The sequence below is a fragment of the Cryptomeria japonica genome, chromosome 5 (genome assembly GCF_030272615.1).
Source record: "Cryptomeria japonica chromosome 5, Sugi_1.0, whole genome shotgun sequence".
In the NCBI taxonomy this organism is placed as follows: domain Eukaryota; kingdom Viridiplantae; phylum Streptophyta; class Pinopsida; order Cupressales; family Cupressaceae; genus Cryptomeria; species Cryptomeria japonica.
Window position 1 is genome coordinate 720,429,883 of NC_081409.1, and position 14,719 is coordinate 720,444,601.

At 32.3% G+C, this 14,719-nt stretch overlaps 1 protein-coding gene across 1 annotated transcript; it reads left to right on the top strand.

Moving 5' to 3' along the window:
* Positions 1-4,876: 4,876 nt before the first annotated feature.
* LOC131055918 (protein SRG1) lies at positions 4,877-7,799 on the top strand. Its single transcript, XM_057990228.2, has 4 exons — positions 4,877-5,268; positions 5,394-5,635; positions 6,635-6,959; positions 7,223-7,799. Exons 1-4 carry the CDS (start codon positions 4,999-5,001, stop codon positions 7,469-7,471), a joined length of 1,086 nt encoding a protein of 361 aa, XP_057846211.2. The 5' UTR covers positions 4,877-4,998; the 3' UTR covers positions 7,472-7,799.
* The last annotated feature ends 6,920 nt before the right edge of the window (positions 7,800-14,719 follow it).

A 14,719-nucleotide genomic window follows, 5' to 3' on the forward strand; every position in this document is an offset into this window, starting at 1 on the left:
AGGTAAATACTTTTAGATAACTATTCTCCAAACCTTATCCCCATCCTTTGCCTTCACTATATAAGAGAAATAAGAGCTACTAGTTGAGGTATGTGGAATAGATTTTTTATAAATTCTAATGAATTTAAGAGAGAGATTTTATGATAAAAAGTGGTATTAGTACTAACTAGTTTTAAATCTATTTTATGTTATTATTTTATCTTTCATTGGTTTATTGTTGTTCTATGTGTATGTGGGTGAATGTCTTATGGTAGCTACAACAATTCTAGGAAACAATAAACTTTTACATGGAACAAAGCTAATAAGCTTTACGCCATGCAATATAGAGGTTTAAAGTTCAATAATATATACTTTTTCTATATTTATATATACATTGGATTTTTGCAATTTCTTTTTTAATGTTCCAAGCCTAGAATTTAGTGGCTTACTCCTAATAACTAGTGTTATGCTCTCACCTTGCCTCTCATTTTATCTTGATTGATTAGAAACTAGTGAATGTAGTGTGTTATTAATGAAGGTGATTTCTTCTAGAGTTTCCCTAGCTTATAACTATGCTCTAGCAGTTGTTAAATACAAAATCTAACTTTTACATATCTAATGGTATATAGGAAGTTCCTAAGTATTTTAATTTTTTTTATAGGAATCCTTTCAATCATTATGATATAGTAGTATGTGATTAGTCTCATGAAGTTAGGTTCTTATTGTACATCAAAGACACGGTATTATGGTCATGAGGTAGTGGAATCGTTTGTAGTCAATACCCTTAAATATTGGGTCATTTCACAATTTATGACTAGGATAAGTGTATTAGAGAGTCTATATATGAAAGAAATATAAACTTAGTATTTCTCAATACCACTCATTTTACTTTTATAAGATTTTGATTTAAAATCAATTGTATGCTTGATTGGCATTTTGTCTTGAAAAAGTACATAAAACATCTACTTTAGAAAAGTTTGAAGAGGTTCAATTTTAAAGATTTATAAATAATATAATGAGTTATTTTTAGGCAAAAATAGGAAAGAAAATTATTAATTATGTAGAATTTAGTAACCTATGTGATAAATTACCATAGGAGCAAAATAATACAACATTTTTTGCTTATTATGCAATACCACCATTGTGATATCGTCATCAAAGAAATCATTTTTGCACATGTATTTTTTATTTTTTGAAACAAAATTCCCAAATAAAAAATTAACTAATTTTGTAGTACAAAAATTGAATTTTTTTCTTCCACAATAATTATATCGTTTCTATTAATTGGGCAAGGGTGGGTGACCCCCTATTGAGAGGTAGATTAGTTATTGAGTAAGGGGAAGGTGACTAGGCTATAGAGTCAAGGCACCCTTTGGTTAGTTCAACTCAGGGCCAAAGGGAAGCCCCCCCTCCCCCCCCACCTTTGAAATCTGAGTTGGCTATTTATGGAGGTTATAAACTATTTGAACTTTATGGGGAAGTTGGGAGGGGGGCGAGGGTAGGGGTGGAATTAGGTTGGTAAGTTTCTCATCAAAGTGTCAACCATCACTACTTTAATTGGAAAGGGTGCAACATGGATTTAATGTTAATGGTCTTTAATGCAATATAAGGGGTTGAGAAATCATTCCTATTGATGTTCAAAATTATATCAAGTGTAAAACTAATGGTGATGAATCTAGAAAAATTATAGGTAAATTAGTTTCCTTAGAATTAAAGTTTCAATTTTGGGCAAACATGTTGTCTTGGGAATTTTGAATGATTTTGGAAGATCATTTTGCAAAGCATAGTAAAATGAGAACATATTAGTTGAAAAATAATATTGGAGCTCTTAAATTAGATGAATAACCTCAAGTTGAGCACCTCATCACTCAGTCAAGGACTTAAGACCACCCCTTACAAAATTGATAAAATAAAGATTGACAAAAAAAATTCATTATGAGTAGTTTATCAAAACTAGTTTGTAATTACTTAATATTTATTTTATATCACTATACATGACTATCTATCCATTGGGAGCTACATGTGTGACACCAACTATTAGTAGGTAGTTAATAAACATAAACGAGAATAGGAAAAACTAATTTTTATTGCTGAAATTCAACTTGGAGTAACCAAGCAAAAATGTATTAGTAATCAATGACTCTAATGTGAAATCACTATCTAACTTTGGCAAATGCAAGGGCCCTACCAAAGAAAAAGGTAAAGAAAAGCCTAAGCCCAAGGGTGATAGATTAGCTTTGCAAAAATTTTCTCCTCACGACCACAAAAACATGGGGAAACAAATATAAAATATGATAGAGATTGATGCACTTGGTGCAAGAAAATAGATAATTATAAAATTCAATATTTAAGAAGATGGCATACACTAAAGAAGATTTAAAATTTGAGATATTACTTCCACTAAAACAAGAAATGATCTTTATACAATAATAGTCAAATCACATATGTTTGAATGGATTATATATTTAAGAGCCTCTCACCCTAATGACATATGATGAATTATTATTTAATTGTCTTGACCAAAGCTACACTGCTAAAAATTTTATGGGTGTAATGCGTGAAAATGAGAATCTAGTTTAAGTATACAAATTAGAAACCATTTCCAAACATTTCCATTGGAGAACAACCAAGGAGGCCCAATTCTTCAAACCCTTGGGAGCATTGAACACTTATGGATTGATTGCTCCCTTTATTTTTTGATTGATTGGATATAATTAGAGTTTGAAAATGCAAGCACTAGATATAAAGATGTAAATTTGACAATAATCATCATAAATAGTAATCTATAAAACAAATATGCAAATTCTAAAGAAAACTTTAGAAATGGGATTCAAAAAAACCTATGTTTGCAATTTGAGCTTGAAAGTACCAGATTTTGTAGCTAGGCACCATTCACCTAAAGATGTCTAATACAAATTTTGTGAATGAATTATGGACCAAGATGCCCTACAAATCATCTCCCAAAATTTTTATTGAAAAAGTGTTGGTTACTCTAGCTAATTAGTAGTGATCAAGGTTTTCTACCTCTTTAAAGTCTAGATTTGTTTGTCTTCATCTACACTTCACAAATCTATAATCCATTTTTTTTTCTAATTTGAATCCTCAAATTTGATAGTGATGGGGATGCAATTATCTTTGGATATAACCCTCAAGTATTAATGTAATAGCATGCCATGACAACACAATATCAACCATGGAGACACACTTACATGAAGATGGTTGTAACTTACTGCTCCATAATGCTCAAATTTGAAGAAATTAACTCATAATGCTTTCTCTTGAATAGTGACGGATATGCTTAGGTATATAGGATGGAAATGAATTAGGACAAATTCTCTTTAATAGGGTGACACTTGAACAAGTTTAAATTTGGGTCCATTTTTGAGGGACTATGATATCCAATGCCATAGTCAACCTAGAAAAGGGTGAAACAAAGGTAGGTGTGGAGTCCACAAGTCCTGGACATAGGATTTGGTCACCAAATAAACATATGAAGACTTTTTGGTTGTAACAAGACGATAAATAGGCTTGGAAAGAGCTATGAGGGGACACACTAGGCCAAGGACCCAGAACGGAGTTTGAAATTATAAGGAAATACAATTTATGACACTATAATAGGTAACTCTAGAATCCTCTCAACATTAAGGGTAAAGAGTGTGTTGAGATGGAAAATGACATTTTCAACGAAGTTCTCCATATTTTAGATTTTTCTGTGAACTTCCTATCCATTTATTAGATCACATAATCAAGTGAAGGAAAAACCTTAGAATTTACATCTATAAATGTTGTTATCTACATACTAGCCTACTAGTTTAGCCATTGGTAAGGTTGATTAATATTGATAGATTTATTTTAAGTCATCCTCTGTACATAATGATTAAACATGCAAATGCCTTGGTAAAGTGTAGATTGAGAATTTTGGTCATCTCAACTTATTCCCATTGTAAAACATTAGTAAGCATAATAGAGTAATTGGTTTGTCAGAAGTTTCATTTAATATAGCACAAGTTTAAGTTGTTCACTTGAAAAACAACATAGGGATCCATTTCCCAAATGTAAATATGAAAAGGAAAGTGACCAATTGTAGTTGGCTCATAGTGATCTTATGTCTATTCTCAATGTTTCTTTCTAGAAACATAAATATTTGCTTACATTTATTGATTCTTTCTCTCATAAGACCTTGGTGTACATTTTGAAAAATAAAACTAAAGGTTTTGAGCTCTTCAAACCTTTAATGCCTTTGTTGAATTTTTTCTAAAGAGAAATATTCAACACCTTAGAATAGATAATGAAAGAGAGTTTGCAATAATCAATGATTACCTTATGTAAATAGTTAAGACTTTCAAGTTCAAAATACTATACCCTACTTGTCTTCATGCACTCACTAGTTATAGAGCTAAGTAATTTCACTTTTATTTGCATTTTTACATCTAACTATTAACACAAATTATCATAATACCAATATCCAATTATTATTTTTAGTTTAGATTAATTTATGTTTATTTGTATGAAATATTATTGAATTATTGTACAAAATTATTGAAGAAAGATTATTTTCCTTTACAATATTATAAAGTAGTAGAATTCATACTTCTAATAACTAAACATCAGACAATTAACATGATCAAAATCAACATCATCCCAAATTCATAAAATTTCTTTAATTTCCTCTTAATTTTGTTAATCTTAAATCTCTTAATTAAAATTTAAATAACTTTTTTATACATAAAAAAATAAATTATATATTGAAATAATCACTGGTTACAAAGTAGTCTAGTATCTTAAAAGACTCATAACACATCAATTCAATAGCATTGGAAAAACTAAGTAAAATGAAAATAAACACAATAATCCTATCCATGGGACTACCCCTCTTAAATCTTTACAATCATTTTGACAAGCGCGTTGACCCGTCCTGATCCCTATTATACCCACTTACGTATTCTGGTCCTGAGAATTAAAGGGTTATAACTCAGAGTAGAAGAGAGAGGGTAGTTTGTTCAGATTGAAATAACTATCATGTTTAATTCAACCTTGGTATTTAATCCATCTGATGGAACTTCAAAAAGGTTTTCAGTTCCTATTGTTCAGGAATTGGCATCTCAGAATCTTCACAGCCTTCCTCAAAGGTATATCAGATCAGAGGCAGAGCGCCCAAATATCTTTCCTCTTCCTCATTTGGACATCCCTGTAATTGATATGGGCATGTTTTTGAGAGATTCAGATGTCTGCAAGCAAAAGGAACTGGGAAAACTTGGTATTGCTTGCCAGGAGTGGGGATTTTTTCAGGTAGGTACATAAAATTTGATTATAAGTTTCTGTAATATGCTCTCAGAATGCTATGCTTTTCCAAATTATTTCTATCCTCCTAACTTGTTTACTTTGCTAAGATGGTATGCCTGTCTCTATGACAGGCTGTGAATCATAGAATTCCTTTGTCTCTGATGGAAAGAATGAAGGGAATTATGAGGGAATTCATTCAACTACCTTTGGAAGAAAAGCTCAAATATGAAGTGCAAGAGCTTGAAGGTTATGGCCAGGCCATTTTAGCCTCAGAGGACCAAATACTGGACTGGGCAGATGCTATGTACTTGACAACTCTACCTCCAGAGAATAGAAAAATGAATTTTTGGCCAACAAAGCCAGTGGACTTCAGGTAACTAAATATTTGGTAATTCAGGGAATCATAAGATTCTGAGATCCTTTTCAATATATGTATGGTTTAAGAGCAATTTGGTTGCCATGCGCACCAAATCTTTTTAAACATATCTACATATGTGTATGATTTAAACATATCTACATAGGGTAAACTCTGCTATTTGTGCCATCTATGATCTAGGGGATTATAACGACATTTTCAAAAACTGGTGCTGAGAAAAGACTTCGATTTACAAGTGATTGATCATGCGTACTCACTGCCCACCTTTTCAGAATTCTGCGTTTTTTTTAAATTTTTACAAGAGGGGTAAAAAAATTATTAAACACAAGAGAGTTACAGAGTAAAAGTGATCACAGATTTCATTAAACATTTCTTTATTGTTCAAACACACAACATAAATTCAAAAGCATATGTCCACTTTCCATATTCTATCCTATCCTGCATTTGTTCAGATGCCTATTTAACCAAATAGTTCACAATTCTATTCCACTCCCTAAAAATGTTATAAAGAAAAACAGATTTCTTACATAAAGTTTCGACACAGGCTGCCCTTTGGCAGAAAGATAATCCCTAAATTTTTTCACATTCCAGAAATCTTATTTCAACTGGTGATTTTTAGACTGTAATTTATAGAGACTGATAAATAGAGCATGGGGAGTTGCAAATAACATGATGGATCTAGACTGGAGTTCATTAAGACAATATAACATTTCCTTTTTATCCATGTTAAGAGTGAAAGCTTGAATTCAAATATTTTGTTGATCAGTTTATTGATCTCATATTGATAAAATGTTATTGGATTGATCTCAAATAAAGTCTCTTTTCACACTTTTTCTACAGTAAGTCTCTGATGGCTAAAGGTATGCAAAACATATCTACTTCGTCACTTTCCTTTTTCAGCCCATTTCAAAATAATTGCTTGGTATTGTACCCTGTTCCCATCTATCTAACTTTATCATTTTCATTTTGGATCTGATTATGCTGCACTTGTTGCAGAGAAGTTGTGGAACAATACGCCGTTGAAATTCAGAAGCTTGGTAATACTGTTCTTTCCCTTTTATCAGAGAATGTTGGACTAAAACCAGACTGTTTCATCAACATGTGTGGGGAAATGGCACAGGTAATGCGATTGAATTACTACCCACCTTGCCCAAGACCAGACCTGGTTTTAGGCATATGCCCTCATTCAGATGGACATGGTTTGACAGTATTGCTGCAGGATGATGAAACAGTGGGGCTACAAATCTGTAAGGATGGTGAATGGATTCCTGTTCAACCCATCCCTGGTGCTCTGGTTGTCAATATTGGGGACATGCTTGAGGTAAAATTTATATATTTTAACAGTCTTTAGGCAAAAACAATCTGTAGGACCTATCAAAGTATGTTTATTTGTTTCGAAGATTGTTTCTATGGGTGTATAATTTTGAAATTTCTCATCCAAGCTGTGAATGATTACCAGGGCATAAGATTTCATCTATCATAGAGAACTCTCCCCTGGGGTTTAATAAATGAGGATTGATGTTTGATGCCTCAAGTTTGAGATCAAAAGTAAATTTAGTTTTTGTTTTTGTTTTTTTGACATAGGTAATAAGCAATGGAATATATAAGAGCATTGAGCACAGAGCGGTCACAAACATGGATAGAGATAGAATCTCCATTGCCATGTTTTATGGTCCAGGTAGAGAAACGGAAGTGGGTCCTGCTCCTGAGCTCATAGATGAGTTGCATCCCTGTCGATACAGAAGATTCATTCGTGCAGACTATATTCGGCATTTCTTTTCTGGCAGGCTTGATGGGAAGAAGAAAATTGAATTTGCCAAAATCGAATCATAACTTTCTTGAATGTTCAATGTTGGGCTAGGTTAACTAGTTAAGACCTGGAAAGTCAGGCAAAAGACCTACAATTCTATTTGATGACATTCTATAGTGGGTGGGCTTGGGTGTTTAGTTTGAGGAAGTGACCAGTAATATAATGCATTATATGATCCAAAACTGTTAATTTTCCTTGAGTTCTTCTAGGTTTTAACATTGGTATGAATTCAGTCCTTAGAACAGGAAGTGGCAGTTTGATATCCATTGAGGAGATTAATGAGAGTCCCACTTTTCTCTAAGTTCCTTGTTTTTAGATAATTTAGTAAAATTCATTATCAATGCTTCCAAACTGACTTTATAGTGTTTTTACAACAGATCTGTGAGTTTTGTGCAACTTAAAGAAATTCATCAATGCTTCCAAAATCCAAACTGACTTTACAGTCCTTTACACCAGAACTGTGAACTTTGAGCAAGCTCAGAAATTTTGCATACATGTATCCTATGGCATTTGTAATTACAACAGCTAATAAAAATCTAATGTATTTATGCTCTGTTGAATTTATATACAAAGATTTGCAAAGATAGGGAATTCAATGTCTTTGCTTCTACTAGCTGTATTTGCAAAAAGTTTTCTAAATTCATTTTGAACAAATTTATTTTGTGTGTATGCAATCAATATATCCCTGTTGTTGTATTATGTAAAGAATACTATATAGTATTTCCCACATCCTGTCTATTCTTCTACAGTATACGTACATGTCTGTCATCTACCAAAAACCCATTTTAAATTATGTTTTAATGAATTTCCATGCCTCCAAGCCATTTGGATGTTGTCAAAGGTTGGGGGAGTATGGATTTACAGCCTCTGTTGCATTTGCATCAAGGTATCTAAACATTTTTTAATATATTCATTTATGTATAGGTATGGATTTACAGCCTCTGTTGCATTTGCATCAAGGTATCTAAACATTTTTGAATAGATTCATTTATGTATAGGTTGTAATCAAAATTCCATGGGACCACCTTTCTTTAGGCTATATCCTCTGTTGCATTTGCATAAAAGCTTTTAAAGAATTGAATAGATTCATTTATGTGCATGTTGCAATCAGCATTCCATGTGTCAATTTCATATATTCTCAAAAAGGAGAGGATGACTGCTCTGCGGCGAGTTAGCAAAGAAATACTCACAATTGTGGGGTTAAAAGTGTTGGTCCTCAACTGCTAATTATCAGTCTCAAGTTCCAAAGCCTAATAAGGAAAAGGATGTGATTGACTCTCAACCTCTAGGGGAGCTATCATAGGTAATGAATAAGTTTCATTTTAACAAAATGTCACATCTTGTTATGTTTATATTTTGTTGTGTTATTTTGGCTAACTTTTTTGGTTATTGTGGATTTGCTTTCGAAACTTTCTTTTTGACTGGATGTTTTAAGTGCTGAAGCGTATGGGTTGGGGCCCTTCCCCACTTAACATAATAAAAATCATTCTTTCATCATAGCCTGCGTTTCAATCACCCTCTTCTCTCATTTCTCACTTATCATTTTCGCTTGAATCATAGGGTAGAGGAAAGCTAGTTTGCTAGGAAAAGGAGTCTCAACCTTACATTTCCAAAGTTTGTATTTTTTAGTTATATATATTTTTTATTACGATTTTTGTCTTCACATAATGTGTGGGGCATATCTGTTTGAGTAGTCTTCTAGGATGTGATTGATTCTCAACCTCTGGGGAGCCATCACAAGTAATGAACAAGCCTTATTTTATCAAAATATCACATCTTACTAGCACTATTTCATCATAGCCAACCTTTGGATCACCCTCTCCTCTCGTCTCTCATTAGTCTTATAGATTGATTCCTAAGATAGAGAAAGACAAGTTTGTTGGGAAAATGTGTCTCACCCTTACATTTTTAATGTTTGCATTTATTAATTATTTATATATTTATATTATTTCTGTCTTCACATAAGGTGTGGGGCATCCCACTTTGAGCGCTCTTTTGGGATGTGGTTGAGTCTCAACCTTTAGGGGAGCCATGATAGGTAAACAAACATCATTTTCATAACATATCACATCTTTCTAGCATTCATTCATTGTAGCCAACCTCTTGAGATGACCCTCTCCTCTTGCCTCTCTCAATTCCTATGGCTTGACTGATGGGATAGAGGAAGGGCAAGTTTGTTGGGAAGAGGTGTCTCAACCTTACATTTAAAAAAAATGTATTTATTAATTCTTGTATATTCATTTATAATTTTTGTCTCCGCGTTAGATGTGTAGCATTCCACTTTGAGCACTCTTTTAGGATGTGGTTGACTCTCAAACTCTAAAGGACCCACCAAAAGTAATGAACGAGCCTCATTTTAACAAAATATCACATCTTGCTAGCATTCTATCATTATAGCCAATCTCTTGATCACCCTCTTTTCTCATCTCTCACTTGATTTAGGGGATAAAGGAAGGCAAGTTTGTTGGGAAAAATAATCTCAACCTTACATTTGCAATGTTTGTATTTATTAATTGTTTTTATATTTTTTTTGTTAACTTTGTCTTCACATAAGGTGTGGAGCATCCCACTTTGAGCTCTCTTTTCCACTTCTTAGTCATCTTTAAATGTAATAGGTTGTAAAAAATTCTAATTATCATGACAACCATGTAAGGTGGGAGTTACTTATGGCAGATTCTTATGATGCATAAGAGCATTCTTATTAGAGGTTATATTATAATAATAAAAAATATTTTGACACATCATAGAACATCTTTGAATAGAGAATTATGATAAAATTGGGCACCCAAGTTAGGTGGTCAACTATGAAAAGTTATGACAATATGACAATTGTAAGGAATACGTAAATATTGTATGAATCCAAGACAATGAATATGACATTACAATTTTTGCCATTTTGGATGCCGTTATGGATTCAATATATGATCTTGTAAAACTGATATTGTTTTTTATTTATTCATCATCTATTTATTGGTACTTGGAGTTGAATCTTAGTACATGGGTTGTATGTTTGATTGTAGGTATTGTTATGCTACCAAAATTACCCTAATTTTTTGTGGTTGTGATTACCCCACAGAGGTATAGCCTAAATATTATACTATAAGCATTGTTACTTAATAATACAATTGATCTTTCTCTTGTAACGTGAAGTTTTTCTCCCAATGGAGACTTCTTCACATAAATCTTGTACTGTATTATGCTTTCATGTGTATTGTGTAATAACAATTATTAAATTTATGTGCACATATCTCTCTTCATTGATTAGTGTAGGAAGTATTTTATACAAATGTGCTTCCATTTAGACTTTTTTCAAATTAGGAAAAACTGGTGGGTCTCATTCTCCAAAACTAGCATTCTTCACAAAGGAGGACTTCTTGAGGAATAATTCTGGATCTCTTGATGAGCATGATGAAGATAACATGCCCCCTTCAATCTTCTCTTCCATGAATCTTGTTTCATGGATTGCTTGAGGCCTTACTAACCTCACGAGGAAATACATCAAGTAGGTTATTTGACAAATATTTCCGAAGACCAATGTCTTTTGTTAATTAGAGTTGAAATTTATTTGTTTTATGATTTCTATTGTTTGTTGTGTCCTTGTAAGGAAGTTAAGTAGCAGAATAACTTCCTACACTAATCTTGAGAGGAGGGTAATGCAATTTTTTTTACAGATCATCACAACAGTTCGAAAAAATAGAAATAGACATAATAACATTCAAACCACGACACATTGATTTATGAGGGGAAAACCCTTTCGGGAGAAAAACCCCACACTCCAAAAGCCACCCAATATATTATTTAGCAATAAAAAATAGATTACAATATACATGCAAAACAAGCTCTTCGCAAGAGTACCACTAATTAGAGATTCAGAGGTAACTCAATAGCCATAAGACTCTTACACACAACCTCTATGTCACACACCTCATATATAGGAGATATAATACAAGAAATTGTCAAACGGTATTACAAAACCATGGGCTAAAACCACCCAATAAGGTGTAGTGGACCTTATCTCCCTTCTAGATGCCCTATGATATGTTAAAACACACATCAACACGTGTCCCTCCCTTTTACAACTCATTTATGTATTCAATGTATTTTATATTTTCTATTTTAAGAGTACAAACTTTCGAAGGCCATAACTTGAGAACTGTGTGTCATATTGATGAACCATTTGAAGTGCCAGAAAGCTCACACAGTTCTCTATTGTCTTGTAAGTGGCCATGTTGCTTACGCCTAATTTTCAATAAATTTTGGGGCCTCTAAAGTCTACAAAATTTAATTTAAACCTTTCATTACACCCCTCCAAAATAGAAAATTTAATATCTTCAAAACTAGTTGTGATCTTTCGACGTAACTTTACCAGAATGCTTATCTATCCAACTAGAAGCTTCAAGGATAGTTTCTCACCATTTCGTGCTCAAATTAAATTTTTTACTATAAATAGTAACCACATGTAAATGCAAGGTTGAGACACCATTTTTCCCAATAGTCCTTTGGACAAAAGTCACTTTTTCTTAATGATCATGAGCCAAGTTGTGGATGGATTTTTGCTTTAATTTCACCTCTATGTGGTGAGAACACATAGTTTCTTAAAGATGTGACCCCACTAATTATACCTTATGGGTCCTCTTTAATATTATGAAACACTCTCTTGGGGTTATTAATGTTTATGGTGCAATCCAATGTGGTTTGCCAAAAGTACCAAGTTGCAACATTAAAGATTAGTTTACTAAAGTGTTGTTCTAGTGGAACAAAATGAAGTCATCTTCCCTTGCATTGTGCAACTACAAGCCAATGCTCATATTAAATATATCTTATTCTTAGTTCATATTCTCAAGTGGTCTTATAGCTATTTAAGATTTAACCTAGAACTCTTTGAAATAGGTTACTTCAATTGAAGTCTCAACATAAGGATATAATGAATTCAAGGTAAGATCATATGTTATCTTCCACCTTTGTCTACTCAAAAGTAAAAACACTTGGACATTCAACAAATTAATACAAGTGATTATAGTAGGTTCTTGTTTTATGAATTTCTCATAATCCCAACTTCTTTCACAGATCAAATTTTCCAATGTTCAAGATCTTATGCATAATACTTGATATTAATAACCTCTATATTTTGATTTCAAAATGCAAAAAGAATGATTTTCATTTTATTTAATATCATTCTATATTGTGGCTAAGATCAAATATGGTCGACGAACCTTAACAAACCTTACACTATTCTCACACTTACTAAGAAAATTGCATCACAATTTTAGAACAAGAAAATGTACCTTTCAATTTAATCTCCTAATATTTTACACAAGCTTAAATAAACCTAGATTTAAATAAACTTGTGTTATCTAGTTTTCTAAAATTTTGTGCTCTTATTTATCGTATGAGTGAGGGGAATGAGAGATGATTATTTCATTATTTGAACTATCACTTAACACTCTCTATTACAATGACTATTAGTTGAACATTGGGGAAGGGAATGATATTTATTGTGAGAGGAAAAGTTAGGCATTTAATGAAATCCATAATCCCACATCAATGAAGGTACAAAAATAGAGTATAAACAAGGAAATAAGATACACAAACACAAACCATCCTTCATATGCTCGAAATGATCGCCTCCATTGTCCTTCTTGATTCTCTAATCAAATGGTAATGTGGCTCTCAATCCTATTTGCAAGTGTATGGAAAGCAAGGTTAGGCGAGAAGATTCAAAGTATAAGTTTGAAGACAACTTAGTAGTGTGTAGTTACTCAAATTTGGGATCCATACATTGAAAAATAAGATCAATTTATAGAAAAATTGTTCATCAAAATGGTATGAGAAAATCAAGGAATGTTACAAAGACAAATTGATTCAAAAATAGCAAATGATATGACATGATTATGACAAATTGAATAAAAATTCTAGCTTCATAATTGCGACAAATTGGGAGCAATTGTAGCTTCATGATTTGAGAAATTAGGGGAGACAACTTAGTGGAGAAATTGGTCGGAGAAATATAAGAAATGGGAAGCACAAAATTAGGGATGACAATTTATGACAAAATTAGGGAGAGAAAATATGGGAATTATCAATAATGTTTCATTTATTAATCACCCCACAAAAAGGAAATTAGCCAATTAAATAAAATATTTAATTGTGACACAAGACATAGGATAACTGAAATAAATTCATTTAACTTAGAGAGAGATGTTAGTAAGGAAATAACTAAAGAATTATCAAGCCCTAGGAGAGAGACATAAGTCAAGATGATGTCATGAAACAATTAACATGATCAGGATAAGGATTTAATGATTGAATTGATTGATTGATATAATGATTGACAATTAAATAAAATTGATTGAAATCAATGCTCAAGATCAATCATAATGATTGAAATGACAAGGACAATTGACAAAGATAAATGATTGATGAAAAATCAATTGATGATTGATAAAGGATAAATGAGTGATAATGATTGATGATAGGACATTGAGAATTGATTGGAATCAATTGAGGTTTATGCTAATCGATATTGATTAGGGTTAAAATGATGATTAAATGACATTGATGGCTAACCATGATCATGAAATGCCAATTGAGATTGGTGTTGATAAGATCCAAATTGAAATGACTAAATAGGATCAAATAGGAAGAGAAAGCAAAAGAATGACTTGATGTTGACAAATGATAAAAATTGAATGTGCAACATAGAGGAAGTGTTAGTAAGCATGAAAACCTAAAAGAAGGTAACACAAACATGTTAACATGCAATGACGTAGGTGTTGACCGTTTTTTAGCCTCTAACAAAAATATCCTTAGTATTCTCCTTTACAATTCTATTTAAACTTATATTTCCATGCTTCATATCTAATTTGGAGGTGTCAACAATAACATGCTTTTAATTATCATGCACAATAATTATTCTCTATACAAAATATTATGATATTTTAAATTGAATATCATTCTTTGTGGTTACAAATACACTATTTGAGAGGATTTCTTGTTAAAAAGTTCACTACTATAGTCCTAATGCCTTCTATCTCTTGCCCTTTTTTCTTCCTTTATTTTCATTCGCCACACCCCCTTTTGAATTGGTCAAATGCCTGTTGTAGTACTTGCAATGCTAGATACCTTCAAAGGTAGGTCTAACTCTCTTCCTAGTATTATTCTATCTTTTATGTTTTGATGGATGTCCATACCCTTTGAAGACAAATCTTCTTGCAAACATGAATAACAATGAAAAGAGGGGAACACCAATATGCAATAATGGTGTGGTGAAT

Bases quoted from the DNA above. Each gene is read 5' to 3' on its own strand.
- LOC131055918 (XM_057990228.2), top strand. From the start codon at position 4,999: ATGTTTAATTCAACCTTGGTATTTAATCCATCTGATGGAACTTCAAAA. The intron at 5,269-5,393 runs GTAGGTACATAA...TCTCTATGACAG, and splicing joins AGGAGTGGGGATTTTTTCAG to GCTGTGAATCATAGAATTCC. The intron at 6,960-7,222 runs GTAAAATTTATA...TTTTTGACATAG, and splicing joins ATATTGGGGACATGCTTGAG to GTAATAAGCAATGGAATATA.